Source organism: Leptidea sinapis, chromosome 24, assembly GCF_905404315.1.
Source record: "Leptidea sinapis chromosome 24, ilLepSina1.1, whole genome shotgun sequence".
In the NCBI taxonomy this organism is placed as follows: domain Eukaryota; kingdom Metazoa; phylum Arthropoda; class Insecta; order Lepidoptera; family Pieridae; genus Leptidea; species Leptidea sinapis.
Window position 1 is genome coordinate 1,532,431 of NC_066288.1, and position 19,471 is coordinate 1,551,901.

General features: G+C 37.7%; 2 protein-coding genes across 2 annotated transcripts in view; one reads left to right on the plus strand and one right to left on the minus strand.

The window, feature by feature from the left end:
* LOC126971706 (uncharacterized) overlaps window positions 1-19,471 on the minus strand; it is a 91,656-nt gene that overhangs the window by 45,682 nt on the left and 26,503 nt on the right. The window lies entirely within an intron of this gene.
* LOC126971598 (mitochondrial import receptor subunit TOM70) lies at window positions 12,800-17,849 on the plus strand. The gene is made up of 2 exons (XM_050817940.1): window positions 12,800-14,451; window positions 16,545-17,849. Exons 1-2 carry the CDS (start codon window positions 12,962-12,964, stop codon window positions 16,696-16,698), a joined length of 1,644 nt encoding a protein of 547 aa, XP_050673897.1. The 5' UTR covers window positions 12,800-12,961; the 3' UTR covers window positions 16,699-17,849.

Consider the following 19,471-nt stretch of genomic DNA (forward strand, 5'->3'; position numbering starts at 1 on the left):
GGGCAAAAAGCCAAAGTCAAAACCAAACGCAGAGGTACCAGCAAAATCGGAGGAGATGGGGCAGAACGTCAATGTCTTGAAAGGCATGATGAAGCTGCTCCAATCGCTAACGGACGATGACAGGACCGCCCTGAAGGGCTTGAGCCAGCTTATCAAAAATGGAGGGTAAAATTATATATTGAAACGCAAGTACCCTCAAAGGTAAAGCGCGTCGGGTGAATGCCTTTTTACAAGATCATCGAGCTGACATACTGCTAGTCAACGAAACACACCTGCGGCCAAGTGAAATATTCAAAATAACGAACTATCACATATATAGAAAAGATGAGGTATCGCCGTCGGGACAGGTGTACCGAGGACTAGCAGTGTTAGTTCAACGGAGGGTGATACACCAGTTGATACCCGTCACAGATTACGGAACATTCCAAGCATTGGAAATTCTGATCAATGTGGCGGGAAAAATAATGCGTATTTATTCAATTTACAGGCCACCCGGAACAAGCCTAGATAAGATGGAGTTAAGGTCATTATTCGACAGGAACATTCCAACAATAGTGGCAGGCGACCTAAACTCCAAACACACCGCCTGGCACTCAAGCAAGGTATGCACGACGGGGTGCATTCTGTACAAGGAGATGGTTGAGGAGCGCTATGAAGTCACAGGCCCTACATCGTGGACCCACTATATGCCTGATGGAAGCGGTGACGTGATCGACCTGGTGCTACACAAAGAACTCTACACCGCAATTCCAGAGTTGAGCGTACTGCACGAACTTGACTCTGACCACAGACCGGTATTGCTCACTCTGGAATTCCTTCCCAGTAGGGTCTCACATCCCCCTGCGAGACGGAAATTAAACTGGGAAGTGTTCCGAAATAAATTGCATACAAGAAGCACAACAGGGCCTGTAACTACAAGCGAAGACGTGGAAAATGAAACCGAGGCACTCACGAACGACATCCAGCTCTCTCTCAAGTCAGCAGCGCGCACCTCTTAGCCGGGGAAAAAGCAAGAACAGCTCCCGGCGATGATACGGATACTTATAAACGATAAGAGAGAGACTAGGAAACTGTGGCAACGTACAAGATGTCCTACAACCAAACGCCGCCTCAACCATCTCATAGAGCAAGTACGCATAGCTTTGGACGAGTACGCAGCCGAGGGGTGGGAAAGTCACATTTTAAAAATAAATGACGAAGTACGCTCAGTCCACAAGCTATGTAAACAGCTTTTCAGCAGCCCCAAACCAGTCCAATTACTTTTGGATCGCGAAGGCCTTCTGAAGTTCACAGCGGCAGACAGGGCGGAAATCCTGGCCGACAGTCTGGAGCGACAGTTCGCACCAAATCCAGACTTGGATCCCCAGCACACCAGAAGGGTGGAGGAACTTGTGGAGACATATCTAGCAGGAAGAGAGACCACAAACGACCAAGACCAGTTGTCACGAACAACTCCAGGCCAGGTGTCGAAGCTTATCAAACGCCTACCTACAAGAAAAGCACCTGGTCTGGAGCAAATTACCAATGAAGCACTGAGGAACATGCCAGGGAAGAGTGTGGTCGCGCTCACTCGCATCTTTAACGGCATATTCCACTCCGGCCATTTTCCAGACGCCTGGAAAACAGGCAAGGTGGTGATGCTACTTAAACCAGGGAAGGACGCCCCCAAACCGGAAAGTTACAGACCCATCACATTGCTAAGCACTCTCTCCAAACTTTTCGAGAGAGTCTTACTGAAACATGTGACGCCGTACACAAAACCGAGAGAGGAGCAATTCGGGTTTAGAGCGGAACACTCCACCACCTTGCAAATCACACGGATAGTAAACGAGATTGCCGTGAGCCACAACAAGAAAGAATATGTCACAGCCGTACTGCTAGATATGGAGAAGGCCTTCGATCGTGTATGGCACGAGGGGCTGCTGTACAAGATGATAAAATGATATGCCAGTGCGTATAATCAAAATATTAGCTACATTTCTCACAAACAGAAGATTCCTTGTCTGTGTGGAGGATTGCCAATCGAGTGTTAGGTCAGTGAGAGCCAGAGTACCTCAAGGAAGCTGTCTCTCCCCGCACTGCTATGCCTGGTACACTGACGATATCCCGGTCGTTGGGCAGGCTAAGCTAGCATTATACGCTGATGATGCAGCTTTCTACGCATCCTCCTACAGACCTGAGTTTACAGTGAAAATGCTCCAGCAAATATTAGAAGCGTTACCAGAATGGTTAAAAAAATGGCGATTAGTTGTGAACGTAACGAAAACGCAGGCGATCATCACCGGAAATACGAAACTACCCTCACCCTTGAAGCTGATGTCGGAGGAACTCCCATGGAGGCCGGACGTCAGATACCTGGGAGTTACCATTGACCGGAGACTCAGCTTCAATAAGTACATTGACAACACCATCGGGATGGCGAGGGGTGCTCGCGCCAAGCTCCAACCCATCCTGCGGGCCAAGCTGCCACTAGGAACTAAACTGATGATATATAAAACATACATACGGTCCAGACTGACCTATGCAGCAGCAGCTTGGTACCCGTATCTCACATCGTGGAACCCGGATCGCCTGCAAGCACAAGAAAACTTTGCGTTGCGTTCCATAGTGGGCACCGCATTACGTACGAAATGCAACAATCTCAAAAGATTTAAAAATTGAAAATTTAGACGCCTTCGTAAGAAGGCTTACAACAGACATGTTCCGGCGAACAGATGCCTCGTCACACCCTCATCTGGTGGGAATTGCCCCGCTACATGCAAGACCCCCAGATGAGGAGGGTAGACGAAAAATGAAGGCGTACTCAAGGGACTGTGTAAATGAAGAGGAGGAGGAAAACTCTACAAGACCCCGGAAAAGTCGAAACCTTACAGACTGACAGACTAAGCTACGAGCTAAGGCACAAAAAAAAAACCCTCCCCTTCAAGTGAAACGCACCGGAAACTTGATGTGTCGGCCTGTCCTTGACATTTTGATAGGCTGGGACGTCAAGTTGTTCGTAGGATCTGGTAACTGAATGGTAAAAACTTTACCACTTCATTTGATAACACGGTACGGTCCTTCATATGGTGTTTGTAATGGTGGTTTTACTGAATCTATTCTAATAAACACATGACTGCATGTATGTAAGTCTTGATGAACAAATATGTATTTGTTATTACGATGTGAAGTAGGTGAGTGTGGTTTATTAGCTGCGATGTGGGTACGTAATTTGTCAAGGTAGGTATGATCCAATGAGGTAGATAATGTTTGTGTGTTTATGTCGAAGAAATCACTTGGTAGACGAAGGTTATAGCCGTATGTTAGTTCAGCGGCGCTAACGCCTGTGTCCGATCGTAGAACTGCGCGTAAGCCTAATAATACGGTTGGTAGTTCATTGACCCATGAACAGGTGTTCGTCAACCTTGAACGAAGGGCTGTCTTCAAGCAACGATGAAAGCGTTCTACCTTTCCGTTACTCTTTGGGTTATAGCTAGTACTTCGTATCCGTTTAACTCCCATAGTTTTCATGGGGTTGGTAAACAGAGTGCTTTCGAATTGTCGACCTTGATCACTTGTTAGTGTCGCTGGACATCCAAATCTTGAGATCCAGTGATTGTATATGATATCTGTCAATTATCTCGGCTGTAATATTGTCGCTAGTGATTGCCTCAGGCCAACCAATATGTCTGTCGATCATTGTTATCAGAATATAACGATGTCCTTGAGCAGAGGTAGGTAGAGGTCCAACAATATCTATGTGTATATGCTGAAAATGATCGGTTGCGTTAAAACATTGAATTTTGCTGACTGTGTGGCGTTGTAATTTACCTTTCTGACAATTTATACAAGTTTTACTCCACTTCCCGATGTCAATATTCATTGAAGGCCAAAAGAATTTTTGAGATATTAATTTACGTGATGTTCGTATTCCTGGGTGAGTAAAATTATGTACACTATTAAAAATTTGTTTGCGGAATTCTGTAGGTATGTAAGGACGTACATGACTTGTTGATGTTTCGCAATATAATTCTAGGTTCGTGTTAGGTACATTTATTTTCTTGAAGGTTAAGTTTGGTTGTTGAATGAGTTGTGTTATGCTGCTGTCTCGCTCTTGTGCGTTTGCTTTCTCGCTGTAGTCGATCGTAGATGATACGGTTATTGTTTCTATGCGACTTATTTGGTAACAAAATTAAAAAATAACATTGATGATAAGAAATATAGCATTGGCATATTTATAGACCTAAAAAAAGCATTCGATACAGTTAGCCACAAAATTATTCTTAATAAATTAAATGATATTGGTATCATTGGCTTAGCTCACAAAATTTTTAAATCATACTTGACGGATCGCCAACAAGTAGTCAACCTTGGCAAGTATGAAAGCAGTCAGGAAACTGTACTTTATGGAGTTCCTCAAGGCTCAATAGGACCATTGTTATTTCTGATTTATATAAATAATAAAGCCTTTTTTTATTTCATATCCTTAATATATGTACATTTCAAATTTTGTTATTTAGTGTTAGTTTATATTTTTCTTAATATCTAGGTGTTAGTACGTGTTACTTATTTGTATGGGTATTTATTTGTTTGGATATGAACCCCTCCTCGGGTGAAGGCCTCCTCCAACTTTTTCCACGCGTCTCTGTCTTTACCCGTTAGTTGCCAGTCGTTCCCGGCTAATTCCATTACTTCATCGGCCCACCTACTTTTCGGTCTGCCTACTCGTCGTTTTCCTTTAGATCCCTTCCACTGCGTGATTCTGAGTGTCCACCTGCTGTCTTTATAGCGAGTTACGTGACCAGCCCATTGCCATTTCAATTTAAGGGCTTGCATGAGGGCATCAGTTACCTTAGTTTTTTGTTTAATTTCTTCACTTCTGACTTTGTGTACTTTTCTTATTTTTAATATGCTTCGCTCCATGGCTCTTTGTGTTGTCCTGATCTTCTGTTTAGCTCTTGTCGTGAATACCCATGTTTGGCAGCCATATAACAAACAGGGTATTATGCAGGTATCAAATACGGTTTTTTTCAAATTCATCGGGTAGTCTCCTTTTAAGATTTCTTTGAGCGACCAGAAATTTTTCAGGTTATTTTTGTTCTGCGTTCGACTTCGTCTTCGTTATTTGTTTTATTAAATGATACCTGCTTACCCAGGTAGATGTAGCTGTTAACATATTCTATACTGTTTTCTTTGACTCTGATGGGTAATTTGTTGCTGTTTGTCATTATTTTGGTTTTGGTAGCATTCATTTGTAATCCAACTTTTGAGCTTTCATGATCAAGTGTGCATAGCATTTCGCATAGATCTTTGGATGTTTCAGACAGGATAACTATATCATCAGCAAACCTGAGATGATTTAAATAGCTGTTGTTAACTTTTAGTCGTTTGGCTTTCCAGTCTATGTTTTGGAATATGTTTTCTAATACAGCAATAAATAGCTTAGGTGACAGGGGGTCACCCTGTCTCACTCCTCTTTCAATGCATATTGCTTCACTTCTCGATTCTAGTCGAACATTACTTATACAGTTACTGTAAATATGTTTTATGATATTAATATACTTTTCGTTGATGTTCAAACTGCTTAGTGACTTCCATATAGAGCTGTGGCTTATGCTATCGAATGCTTTGGTATAGTCGATAAAACCTAAGTACAGAGGTTTTTTAAATTCTTGGTACTTTTCGATTATTTGTTCCAATGCATGTATATGGTCAATCGTACTAAAGCTAGAACGGAAGCCTGCTTGTTCCCTGGGTTGTGCAATGTCAATTTCGTGTGTTATGCGTTTGAGAATGACAGATGCAAAAAGCTTATATAAACTTGCCATTAAACTGATTGGTCTGTAATTGGTGATGTCTAATGGGTTTCCTTTTTTCTATAGCAGTACAATATCCGACTTACACCATTGATTGGGGACAGATTCAGCTTCAAGAATCATATTAAACAATTTTGTTAGGTGTTTCAGTAATACCGATTTATATAAATAACATTAGTAAATTGCAGCTCAAAGGAACCCTATCACTATATGCAGATGACACTAGCCTTTTTTATTTTGGTCATAAAATTGAGCCAATCATACAATACGCACAAGATGATCTAAACCTGCTCAATGTGTGGTTTCAGTGTAATTTACTGACGATAAACATATCAAAAACCCATTATGTTATATTTGCCGCTCAAAATAAAAATATTCCAAATTATTTACCATTAAAAATTAATAACCAATTAATTAAAATTATCAACTATCTATTGATAGTGAAAAATATCTAGGCCTTTAATTAGACAATCATTTAACATGGAAACCTCACATTGATAGGATAAAGTCTAAGCTGACATCCCTTACTGGAACACTGCGTAGTATACCACGTTGTCTCCCCCGAAATTTACGTTATATCATTTATAACTCTCTTGTAAAACCACATATTGATTATTTGGTTGAAATCTGGGGTTCAGCTGCCAGAACTAATATAAATTTAATCCAAACTGCACAAAATAAACTTATAAAAGTATTATTTAGATATGATTTTCTGACACCAACGAGCAAAGTATATAAAAAAACTTAAATAATGGACGTAACACAAACATATAAATATTACACATGTATTCTTATTCGAAAAATATTTACTAACGAAATACACACAGAATTAATGTTTAAAAAGAAGAAGTATTCCCAAGAAAAAAACTTAAGAAGTTGTAATGACTTATGCTACGTCCACCAAGAACTAATTACGGTAAAAGGAACTTAACTTACGAGGGAATTCACATAAATCTGATATAAATCTGTTATAAATAACAAACTTCCAAATACTATAAAAGAAATTAAAAGTACGGTATTATTTAAAAAAAAACTTAAATCACATATTATTATAAACAACACTATTTAATATAGGTAGTAATTATACTTCATTCTAAGTATTTTTTCATCTTAACTTTGTTACGAATAAAATAAATAATATGATTTAAAAAAAAATGCTCGAATGCACAATCACTCATATAAACATGTACTGCTTCAAGTTGTTTTAAGTTTTCATATTTGTAGTATTGTTCAAACCGTAAGTATTATTTTAGTTTACTTCAACTGTTATCTTTATAAGTCGTTAGCCACATCCAGTCCTTCTTATTCCGGATAAATATAATATATGTTGATGTTCTTTTGTTGAGAATTTTTATGTACCTTCATTTTTTGTAATTGTTCACTTTGTTTGTTTTGCATGCTTAGTCATAGAAACCTAAAGTAATATTATATTGTATATTTATGTAAAATTCTCATGTAAGTGATTTTATATTAAATCTTATGAGAATAAATGTCTTTAAGTAAACCGACTTAATGCGTCGGCAATAATATTGTTTTTTCCACTGATGTGTCGAATATCGGTTGTTAATTCACTGATGAATAATAATTGGCGCGTTCGGCGTGGCGTTTCGTTTTCAGTATGTGTTTTATTCATAGTGAATGTGAGGGGTTTGTGGTCTGTATAATTAATTCACGTCCTTCAAACATCTTACGGAAATGTTTCACAAACTTATAGACGGCTGAGAGTTCTCTGTCATACGCTGAGTATTTCTTCTCCGCCTCTGAGAATTTCTTAGAGAAGTAACCGAGTGGTTGCCAATTATTTTCGATGTGTTGTTGTAGGACGGCACCTACTGCATTGTCAGACGCATCGCACAATATTGCGATAGGGGAATCATGTGATGGGTGAGCGAGTAAGGTAGCTTTAGATATGCTATTCTTGCACTCTTCGAATGCTTGTGATGCTTCGTCGGTCCATTCAATTATTGTTTCATCACGTTTCTTGACATGGTGTAGGTAACCGTTTAGCGGAGCTTGTATTGATGCAGCATTCGGTATGTGGTCACGATAGAAATTTAACATGCTTAGAAATCGTCTTAAACCTTCTATAGTTTTAGGTTTTGAATATTCGGTAATGGCTTTAATCTTCTCTTCTGGTGGCTGTATACCGTTTTTTGATACGATGTATCCAAGAAATTTGACTTCCGTTTGGCCTAAGTTACACTCCGCGGGGTTGATAGTGATAACGTGTTCTTCCAATCTTCTAAGAACTGTTCTTAGGTGATCGCGATGCTCAGTCTCGTTTGCTGAGGCTATGAGCAAATCGTCGATGAATGGGAAAAAGTAGTCTAATCCACGGAGCACTTCGTGAATAAATCGCTGAAATGTTTGTCCCGCATTCTTCAGACCAGGACACATGCGAGCAAATTCGAATAAACCCATTGGTGTGATGATAGCTGTCTTCTCTATGTCCTGTTCCCTGGTCTTCAATTGTTGGTAAGCGCGGTTAAGGTCGATTGTGGAGAATATTGTTTTGCCAGACAGATGATGGGTGAAGTCCTTAACTCTCGGCACTGGATAACGATCGGGTTTGGTTATGCTGTTCAATCGTCTGTAATCACCGTATACCCGTATATCGCCATTCTTCTTAGGTACTATATGGAGTGGTGAAGACCATGGACTTTTACTCGGTCTGTAGAGTCCTTGTTGCATCATGTTATCAAATTCTTTCTTCACTATTTCATAACGATGAGGTGGTATGGGACGAGCACGGCAATGTAATGGAGGTCCTTGTGTTTCAATATAATGTTCCACGTTAATTTTTGGCGATAATTGGATCGAAGTTAATCTCGTGGTACCGGGGAATTCGGCGAGTATCGCGTGGTACGGGGCCTGTATATCGATACTTCGTATTGTGGGTAAGGTCGTTGACATTATTGGCGCGTTGATTTTAAGATTTGTGACGGCATCAATTAATCTTCGATTTTTTAAATCTACGATGAGTTTATGGTGGTTGAGAAAATCGGCACCTAATATTGGTTTCGTGACGTCAGCTACAATAAACTTCCACTTGTATGGTCGACGGAGGTTGAGATCGAATTCTAATGTTTTTTCGCCATAAGTTGAAATTGTTGTGTTGTTTGTAGCGTACAATTTAAATGGTAGAGGCGTTGCTTTCAGGCCTAGTTTTCTTGGTAGGACGGATATATTAGCACCGGTATCTACTAAGAATGACATCTTTGTTTTCTTGTCTGTGACAAAAAGGCGGTATGATGTGTGAAGGACGGCGGATTCCGCCGCAGCTAACGTCCGTTCTAGTTTCCCGATGGCTCTTTCTTGAAGCTGCAGGGCGTAGTACAACGTCGTGCTTCACTACCAAATCGGCGATGGTAATAGCAGTAAAGTGTTGGTGAGCTGTTGAGTGTGCGGGAACGGTGTTGTGACGAAGTTCTATTGCGAGATGACGAGCGAAATCGGTGGCGATGATAGTGTTGAGATGGCCTTGACTTGAGTTCGGCGACTTCTAGTGATTGTTTTCGTATCTCGTTAATAAGGAATTGCGTGTGATCTACTAGGAATTGATGTTGATGATTCCGGACCTGATGCTGGTGGCTGGCTGGAGACGGCTGGTGGCTGGCTGGAAACGGCTGCTACCTCCTGGATTTGCTCCATCATCGTATCAGCAAGCGACGCCAGTTCCTCCAGCGTGGACTTCGCGCTGAATGACTCGCTGACGGCGAGCACGGAGCGGACGTGGGCTGGCAGCAGCATACTCCACATCATGCGGAGGGTGGAGTCGGTAACCTTGTCCCTCGCAAGGTTACGCATGCGTCGCAGTAGCTGGGAAGGCTTTTGGTCTCCAAGCTCCATCTTGGCAAGTAGCTTCTGGAACTTGCGGCTGTCGGATTCTTCATACACCGATATGAGACGTTCCTTGATTGCTGAATATTGTTTGTCTCTCGGTATAATAGGATGTTGTTAAATAGGATGTCGGAGAATTGTTCGATGTCAGCCTTTTCTAATTGGACGAGCACCATCTGTGTCAGCTGGGCTTGACTCCTCTTGAGGTCATCGGTGGCGGCTTCAAAGCTGTGATACCACAATCGCGGATTTTCCCGCCAAAATGGTGGTATGCGCATCGACAGTGAAATGGTGAAGATTTCTGTCGCACTGGGCGCTGGGAGTGGCTGAGCCTGGTTTGTGTCTTCCATTTCTTCGTCGGGTTGATATTCCTCGAGCAGAGATTCGTCGAACAGAAATTCGTCGTTTCGGCGAGCTGGTGAAGCTGTTCTTCAATGTGTAGCCGGGCAGAGATTCGGTGTTCTTGTTCGGGTTCCTTGCTTCCTTCCGTCGGTGTTCTTGTTCGGGGTCACCACTTTAGAAACTGGAATTTGGCGATTAAATAAAACAACTGCTTGACTGTGAGGAATATGTGGAAGAGCATTTATTAGAAAGTTACATGATGTATATACAAAATCCTTAAAACTAGTTAACCAATTACAATTGTTACTTAAAAAATATTTACAAGTTCAGAAAATACACACCAATACTAAAGCTTACATTTTGACCAATAGTAAAACGTTTCATTTAATAAGAATTGAGAATAATATTATGTGTTCTATCTCGCTCTAAAACTAATGCTATCGCAGTAAGCCGGCCAGCGAGCGCGGGCTTGTGTAAACTCGCGTCGAACCTCGATCATTCGATGTCAATGAGCATTTAGCACCTAATCTATCGCTCATTGATTAAAATTGCATGAATAGTGATCGACGCCCTACCCTCCTTCCCACAAGCACACAGCCGGTCTGAGGTTCGAGTCTCCTTAGGAGACGCCCCGCGACTGTTGTTGCGTAGTCTTTGCGGCCTCCACGGCCCACGTCCTACTTCGCTGTGAAAGCCAGGGCTGCTAACAGCACAGAGGAGGTTTTAGTCGGTATGGGGCGTCCGCTTACGCGGACACTCGAGTCCGACATATTACGCCCCGTTCCGGGGCGTAAATACGTAACAGTATTTCCTCCTCTCAAAAAAAAAAAAACGCCCATCGAGTACGCTCGGCCTTGCTGTGCGGTTGTGTAACGCGGAGCATATGACTGATCACGTGAGTATATCTGCGGTCGTCGAGAGAACGTGACGATGCTTGTACTTCGACTACTGGTGATCTGTATGATTCTATGAGTTGATGTACAGCATTATGAAATGGTTCTTATCAGAGCTAATATTACGTTATATAAAATAAAATGTTATTTTCAGAACGAATCTTTCGGCATACGCTTATTACAGTTATTATGCACGATTAATATTTCTACGATCTATAATGCTACGAAGGTATTTTACGTTACAAGTTAGATATTAGACATTTGTATTAATTGATATTATTGGTTGCAGGTACAGCTACACCTATATAAGCATGGTACTTAACCGATCCCGGTGCCAGGCTGTCCTCGTCGAAATCACTATCCTATATGATGAAAGCTGAGAAGGGCAAGTTCAGCAAGTTCTTTGACTTGGCTAGCGAAATGACCGACGAGACGTTGACTCGACCATGATAGCCCTATAGTCCTTAGAGCGGTCCTATTGCGAAGTCAGTTAGCTTATCAATATATCGAAAGAATATCACTAAGCGGTTTGCTCAAAGATGCTCTGATGATTTTCTGAATTACATGCATGATCAATTACATGATGCCTCTGTCTGCAGCCCTGCCACCGATAGCTAAGCACTTGGGCATGACTCCGCTGCCGGCGGCACTCCAAGTTTATGATATTTTGTTTTTGTATCTATCTAATAATATCATTATACATAGTTTTTTTTTTACATAATATTTTAAAAACTTAGATTTATGAAAGAAAATAAATACATGTGAATAGAAATAACACCATTTTATATTTCCTGGTCATTATTAGAGTTCTGAATGTAGTATATTTAATAGGTGAGGTTTAAGAAGTGATTTTATGAAATAATTTTTGTTTTGTTATGGTCCTATAATAAATAAATTATTATCATTACATTATTTTCAATATTATGTTTAATATATTTACATTCCCAATCAGCTGAGTGAGGGGTAATTTTAGTCATAATAATAATATGACCACAACTAAGACTACTCCTGTCAAAACTATTGCTATCTAAAAGGGGCACGTGGGGACTACTTATAAGGCCGGAACGCATTAGCGCGGCGCTGCGCTGCGCTGCACTGTGCGGCACTAAGCGTCAAAATATTATTTCAACCATTTTGTATGGAACATGTCGCACCAGACCGGCGCTGCACTGAGTGTCGCTGTGCGTCGCGGCATAGTTGCCTCCGAGAGAATATTTTGAAGCGCAGCGCCGCGACGCGCAGTGCAGCGACGCTCAGTGCGACACAGCAAGCGGCGCGTCGCTTAAGCATTTATACTGTTAGTTGTTAAATTTATAGAATTTTGTCTTATAATTTAATTAATTTTAATAAATAAATAAAAATAATTTTATTAGTTTAATTTAATAATTTTATTATATTCATTTATTTTGGATGCATACCCTTACAAACTAATTTATTTTGTATATTAGAACCATAGTAAAATACTCCATTGATTGAAAAGAGTGGCCGTTGCGTTTCTTGTATTTTCTTTTCAAAAGCTCTACTTGTACCGAAACATTATGGTAGATTCAGTAATTTAAAATTTATATTTATAGTGACGATTCAAAAGCGCTTAGTTTAAGCCTAATTGAATAAAGTTTACTTATTTGACTTGTAATCTTATTTATTTTTTTCGCATCCATTAATAGGTTCTTTTTCTGCACACAATAAATAAGTAATGACCTAATCCTCGTCACTATCGCTCATCTTGTAATGTTGCTCGGATGCAAACTGCCATAGAAATGACGCGAGCTGCCGCTTACTGCAGTTGTAGTGCGATAGGTAGGTACCATCTTGCGACGCACAGCGCATCGCCGCTGCAATGCGTTCCGGCCTATAGTGTCAATATTCTAAGCCCAAATGTGATTATGTTCTATACTCTATTAAATTACGATTAGACATTTGTGATTTGTCAGCTGTCTCATTAACATTTTGTCAAAGCGTCAAAAAGGTTAGGTTGATCTGCAAAATATATTTTATAAAATTAAGAGTTCATTTAATAAATTTAAGGTATTATTATAAAATAAATGATTAACTTTATGGTTGAAACTACACATGTGAAATATTGAGAGAATGGCGTCCACGGGAAGTACACCATTTCCTAAATGGCAGCTAGCCATACTACTTGGTGCCCCTCTGGCCATTGGGTTAGGTTACCTCTATATGAGAAGTAGATTTGAAGACCCTGAGAAAAAGAAAGTAGCTGAACTTAAAGCGAAGACAACAATTTCATTAGATAACGAAGACAATGCAAAGGCAGCGGAGAGTGCCATCGATCGCGCTATGAAATTAAAGGCGGCCGGTAATCGAGCTTTTCATGCAGGGGAGTATGATAAAGCTATCGAATTGTATAATGACGCTATAGAGGCTTGCCCTTCAGAACGTGCAGTTGATCTAGCTACCTTTTATCAAAATCGTTCTGCTTGTTATGAAAAACGAGAGATGTGGGAACAAGTTAAGGAAGATTGTACATTCGCGCTCAAACTTAATGAAAAGTATGTTAAAGCGTATCTCCGAAGATCCCGTGCTGCAGAGAAAAGTGGTGATCTAGTTCTTGCTCTGGAAGATGTTACTTCAGCGTGTATCTTAGAGAGATTTCAGGTTCAAAGTTCACTAGTGAATGCCGATCGCATACTGAAAGCCCTTGGAAGACAACATGCACGAGAAGCTCTTGATAAACGAGACCCAGTAATGCCATCAAAACATTTCATCAAAACTTACTTCTCTGCATTTTCTGAAGATCCAATTGCTAAGGTAAATGTTGATGCAAATGAAACATGTGGGTTTGCTAATGCCAAAAAAGCTCTTGAAGTCCAAGATTATGACTCTGTAGTTAAAGCTTGCACTGAAGAAATAGATGCTGAAGGTAAATATAAATATGAAGCATTACTCTTAAGAGCTACATTCTATTTGCTCTTAGGTAGACATGAGGAGGCACATATTGATCTCGCTAATGTCATCACCAGTGATGCACCGACTAAGATCAGAGTCAATGCATTGATCAAACGTGCTTCACTTTTTACACAACTAGAAAACACCGAAAAATGTCTAGAAGATTTCAGTACAGCAGCACAGTTAGATCCAGACAATTCTGATATCTATCATCACCGGGGGCAGGTGTACTTGCTGTTGGAACGAATGGATGAAGCTACATCAGAATTTGCAAAGGCTGTTGAGTTAAATCCCAACTTCTCAATTGCATACATTCAGAAATGTTATGCTGACTACAGACATGCCCAGTTACATAAAAATATTGGAGCTCTAACTACAGTAAGGGCAGACTTTGAGCGTGCTTTGGAACTGTTCCCCAGATGTGCTGATGCATACATTTTATATGCACAAGTGTTATCAGATCAGCAGGAATGGGGCAGGGCTGAGGCTCTGTTTGATGCAGCCCTGGCTGTGGACCCAAATAATGCCACACTGTATGTGCACAAGGGCCTTGTTCAATTACAGAAGAGCACAGACTTTGATAAGGCTGTCAAGTTGATTAACAAAGCCATTGATATGGATGACAAATGTGACTTTGCATATGAGACTCTTGGAACAATTGAAGTTCAGAGGTAAGCTTTCTTTATAGCATTTTTGTGTGTCATGGTGCCCCAAAGTCCTTGTTAAATAACTTTGGTCTGCAATCTGTGACCACTAATAATGATTTGATGGTCCAAATCAACAAATAGAATTAATGTGATAAGGACTAAAACTAATATCATTATTTTGTAGTGTAAAATAATTATTTGTATGGTCATTTCTTACATTCATTACTATTTGAACCACCACACTCATAAATTTAATTCTATATTCCATGTTTATTTTTATTTCTGAAAATAGCATCTTAACCTAATCATAGATTTCATATTTTATAGGTAATTAACATGTTGTGTAAAAAAATCTTAATGGTAGCTGTAGCACAGAATAAAGTGATAAAGGTTATCTTTTGTACACATTTTATCATGTTATCTATGGTTATGCCTCTTGATAATTGAGATAGTGAAATATAAATAGACGGTACTTATAAAAGTATTATAATTTAAACATAATATGAATTATTGTTGTGTTGAGATAGCAAGAAAAACATGAAAGTATGAAAACGGTTAAAATAAATTATCCAAACATATAATACACTTTTGACTTTAACAGTGTGTATAAAGTTTTATTTTGTGTATAACAACAAGGATTTTTGATTCTATATTGCTAATCTGATAATTGTCTAAACTGCTATGGAGTAATTTTTACTTATTTATTTTAGTAATATTCAGTTAGAACAGTGTCTCCCAACCTTTTTTAAGCCATGGCCCAACATAACATTTCTAAAAACTTAATTTGCTAATATCACACCTGATGCTGCTAATATCACACCTGATGCCAGTGACTCTCAAATCAATAAGTAGGTACCACACTTCCAAATTATTGCATAAACTATTTTACCAACTTCCATTACTGAACATTTATGAACAAAAAAGTAAGATTAAAACAATGAGAAAAATTATACCACAAAAATAAATCATTGACAAATTTTAACACAATTTATGATTTTATTCATAAATTGCTAGGCAAATATATCCTTTACCCTCTTTTATACCCACCTTGATAAATATAATACTATTATATTGCAATTATTCTGTCTATGTAACTATAAAGTGTGTACATTAATATTATACCAGCAAAATATAAAATGTGTAAAAATGCCAACTATCATTAATGAATGTGTCTCAGTGTAATACTTTCCAAAAGGCTTCACACACATCTTATTCTATCTGAATATTTTAATAATTGCAATAATTTTAATAATAAATAATTGCAGAAAATTTAAATTATTACTTCATTACTACATTTTGCATTGCTTCCATCATAGACATAGACTTCCATCATAGGCTGTAGATAGAGTTTATAGATTGCACATTTTTGCAGAATAGATTGACAGTGTCCTCTTTTCTTTTAGTATGTTTATTTTGGGTTTTTATTTGTAGAATAAAGTATGTAGGAATTTCTCTATTGAAATTTGAATGCTTTTTCATTTCAAGGATCTTTAAAGAAATATATTCTCTTTTGCCTAAAAATTTTGGATGTTTTTTCTCATACCACAGTTACAATACACAATATTGTTAAAAATCAGATACACACATTTGTAATTCTTTTAGATATAATTTTATTTAAATGTGTTTGCTTGTGTTAATTAAATAATAAAGCAAAATATAATTGATATAAACCCTATTCAAACAGCAGGGACAAAATATTAGCCTTGGGTAGGGCTCTCTTAAATTGGAGAAGCTATTTTACAACACAACCAAATATATAATTATAGATGTGAATATGCAATTTGATTATTTAAAGTCAGTAGACCCCTTCCTAAAAGGTACTACACCTGTGATAATTGTGCCCCATAACTTGTGTTGTGTAACCCACATTATCTATAGATATTATGATGCAAATTAATTTGTACAGTATGACTTTTACTTATAATTGTTTTATTTTTAGAATAAATGTTTACTAATAACTATTCTTGATGCTTAATACAAGTTTTAAGTGAAAGGAATGAGTATTATATCTCACTATAGAATTTTAATCATTAGGGCCATACATATTATGCTGATTAGATAATTAATTAGTGTATTTATTTGTAGCATAAAGGTTAATGTGTATCTTTTCTTTTCAGAGGAAACTTAAGACGTTCACTGGAACTGTTTGAGAAGGCAATCAGATTAGCCAAAACTGAATTAGAAATGACACACTTGTTCAGTTTGAAGGATGCTGCAGCTGCCCAACTGAAAGTCTCTGAGCGCTGGGGGCTGGACTGGACTGTGAGCTAGATTAGTATACAATGAGCATCAAGAATAATTTTAGAACATTGCCATGAATGTCAGAGTAGGGTAAAAAATATTTAGTTTGGAGTTATCAACATTTTATGTTTATTTATTATTTGAAAATTGACTATTTAAATTTTTAATTGTATTAGTATTGTTCAATCACCCATGAGCAACTAATAAACGTACCCTTCCGTTGTATATGTGGTTTAAACCCTACTTTGGAATTTCTTGTGATATGTATTTAACTGTACCTATAACCGCCGTGCAATTAGTGTGTTGTTAACATGGTCTTCATATTCTAGCATATAATAGACTATATTGGAGAAAATGTACAAATTTTATTGAAAACAATATTTATATAAGTGTTTAAAGTGTTACACTTCACACAACAGTGTTAAAATATTGGCTAATTAAGTAGTAATGCAAAATTGTAAAACATGTTTATTGTATATTATGTCTATACTATGTATCCATTACAAAACATGTAAATGCTGTAACTTGTAATTGTATGAATGGTGTTTTGAGAACAAAGTATTCGTAATGAAAAGTTAGGTTTTATTCCAGTTAAATTTTGCATTTAAATTAGTAATAACTTGATAACATAAAATTTTCCTAGCTAGTAGGTACCTTGATTTTTGTAATAATCACATTGATACTTATTAAATTCCGAAATATTCACTTTAGAATTATTGTACTTTTGTATATCAAAGTTATTGGTTGTTATTATAATTTATAATATATTTTTAAATTCGCAACTGAGGTAGGTAAAGCCTAATAAAATCTAATTTGAATTTCAACAGTGATAATAATATTGTTTTCTGGGTCTAAGCATAAGCTGATCTCAGATTTGAAAAGAACTTTACTGACTGTTAAGTATTTAGAGGGTGAGTTGTACGGCGGTACTCGGTAATCTATTTCACATGTAGGTTAGTATATATAGTAAAAAACTAATTTGCTAGTTGGCTGTATATTGAATATCATAGCAAATTATAATTAGTGTTTCAAAATTGTAGGACTTACGTTTGTTGGATGCGCTCTTTGAAATAGGATGTGCGTTTAAGATTAGATTACTGATGTGTTTCTAAAAGTTGTTACCTCACCGATAGTGAATAGTTATCAATTTACAAAATCTTCAAATATATGCATACAAAAATTTTCTTGTTTTTATTTTTGTTATTGACTTGAAGTTATTTGTGTGAAATAAAAACCACAAATTATTTACATTTAAAGAATCTGTCGCCTACCAGTTATTTACAAGTAAAGCATACTCTGCGCCTGGCTTCATTACCCGACTGCACCAGCAGGAGAGTTGTTTTTTCGAGTATGCATGTATTAATGTTTGGCACACTGTGCGACCTGAACTGACTTAGCTAGAGAGGTGTCGTTAGATCCGTATTTAGTGTGGGAGTGGCACCGGGTATAAATTATGAATCAAAACACAACATAAGCTGGGATTACCAACACGTGGTGAAGTCTGTAACAGTTTATCTGGCTAAAACTCTAAACACATTCAATAATAAAACTGTAAATAATAGATTAAAAAAAAACTAAAAACGAAATGTGGCCAGTTAAAGTGATGAATGAGTTGGTTACAAACGAACATACATACAGGTGAAGCTATTAAATAGCTAAAAAAAGGTTATTTAGAAAAGGCCGACTGCTTTTCTGTATAACTTGGAAATCGACTTATACAATTTTTCTTGTATCCTACTAATATTATAAATGTGAAAGTTTGTATGTTTGAACTTATGTAACGCAAAAACTACTGAATGGATTTTGATGAAACTTTACAATAATATGGCCCTCACACCACAATAACATATAGGCAATCTATATATATATATAAGAGAATGTATTTTTGTATGTTCCCTAATAACTCCCTAAACTATTCGACCGATCTTAATGAAATCTTTTGTAATAGATTCGTTGAAGCTCAAGGAAGGTTTACATATATAATTTATATGACAAAACAACGTTTGCCAGATCAGCTAGTTTAAAAATATTGTTAATTAAAATACAATGGGCTCATGTACCATAAACTTAGGTAGTTCATGGTAAATGAGCCCTATTAGTCGAGTGCCCGTTTGAACTAAACTTCTTAAAACGCCTAAAGACACAGAAACGAAGTCGGGTTTCTTAGTTTTTTATTTAGTGGTTTATTGTTTGATACACAATCTGTTCTGGCAAAATAAAACAGAAGCTTTTGCATGGTTATTTTAGACAGTTTGGTACAGAACACATTAATAGGGGAAAACATATTTCAAAAATTAAGTAGGTACTCCACAAAAATAGCAAGTCAATGGAAAATTTTATTCAATTCACAATTTTATAAATCTGTAGTTTTTCGCCACCCTCCGGCAGAATTCTTGCGTTGATGATACACTCTTATGAATAGGTAAGTAGGTATTTATTAGGTGTGGCGATAATGTTACAAGGGGGATTTAGAAAGGGTTAATGTGACAAGGTACAGTACATATATTTTAACATACAAATAGGTACGCAATATAATGCTTGACCTTTTTATGGTAGGTACTAATTAAAAACTATTGGGAGTATGAGCGAGGTAGCTACATGTCCTTACGTGTCAATCTGACAATTGTGCTGACTTTTGTTCACATTTTTATGGGTTACATACCCTCCAATATAGGTAGGATAAATATAACTTTTTGCACGGAACCGTGATTTATTTTAACAATTCAAATCTTATAAGAAAGCAGTTAAAATCGGACCTGTTGTTTCGGAAATAATAAAAACTAATTTCCAACCATGTTTGACA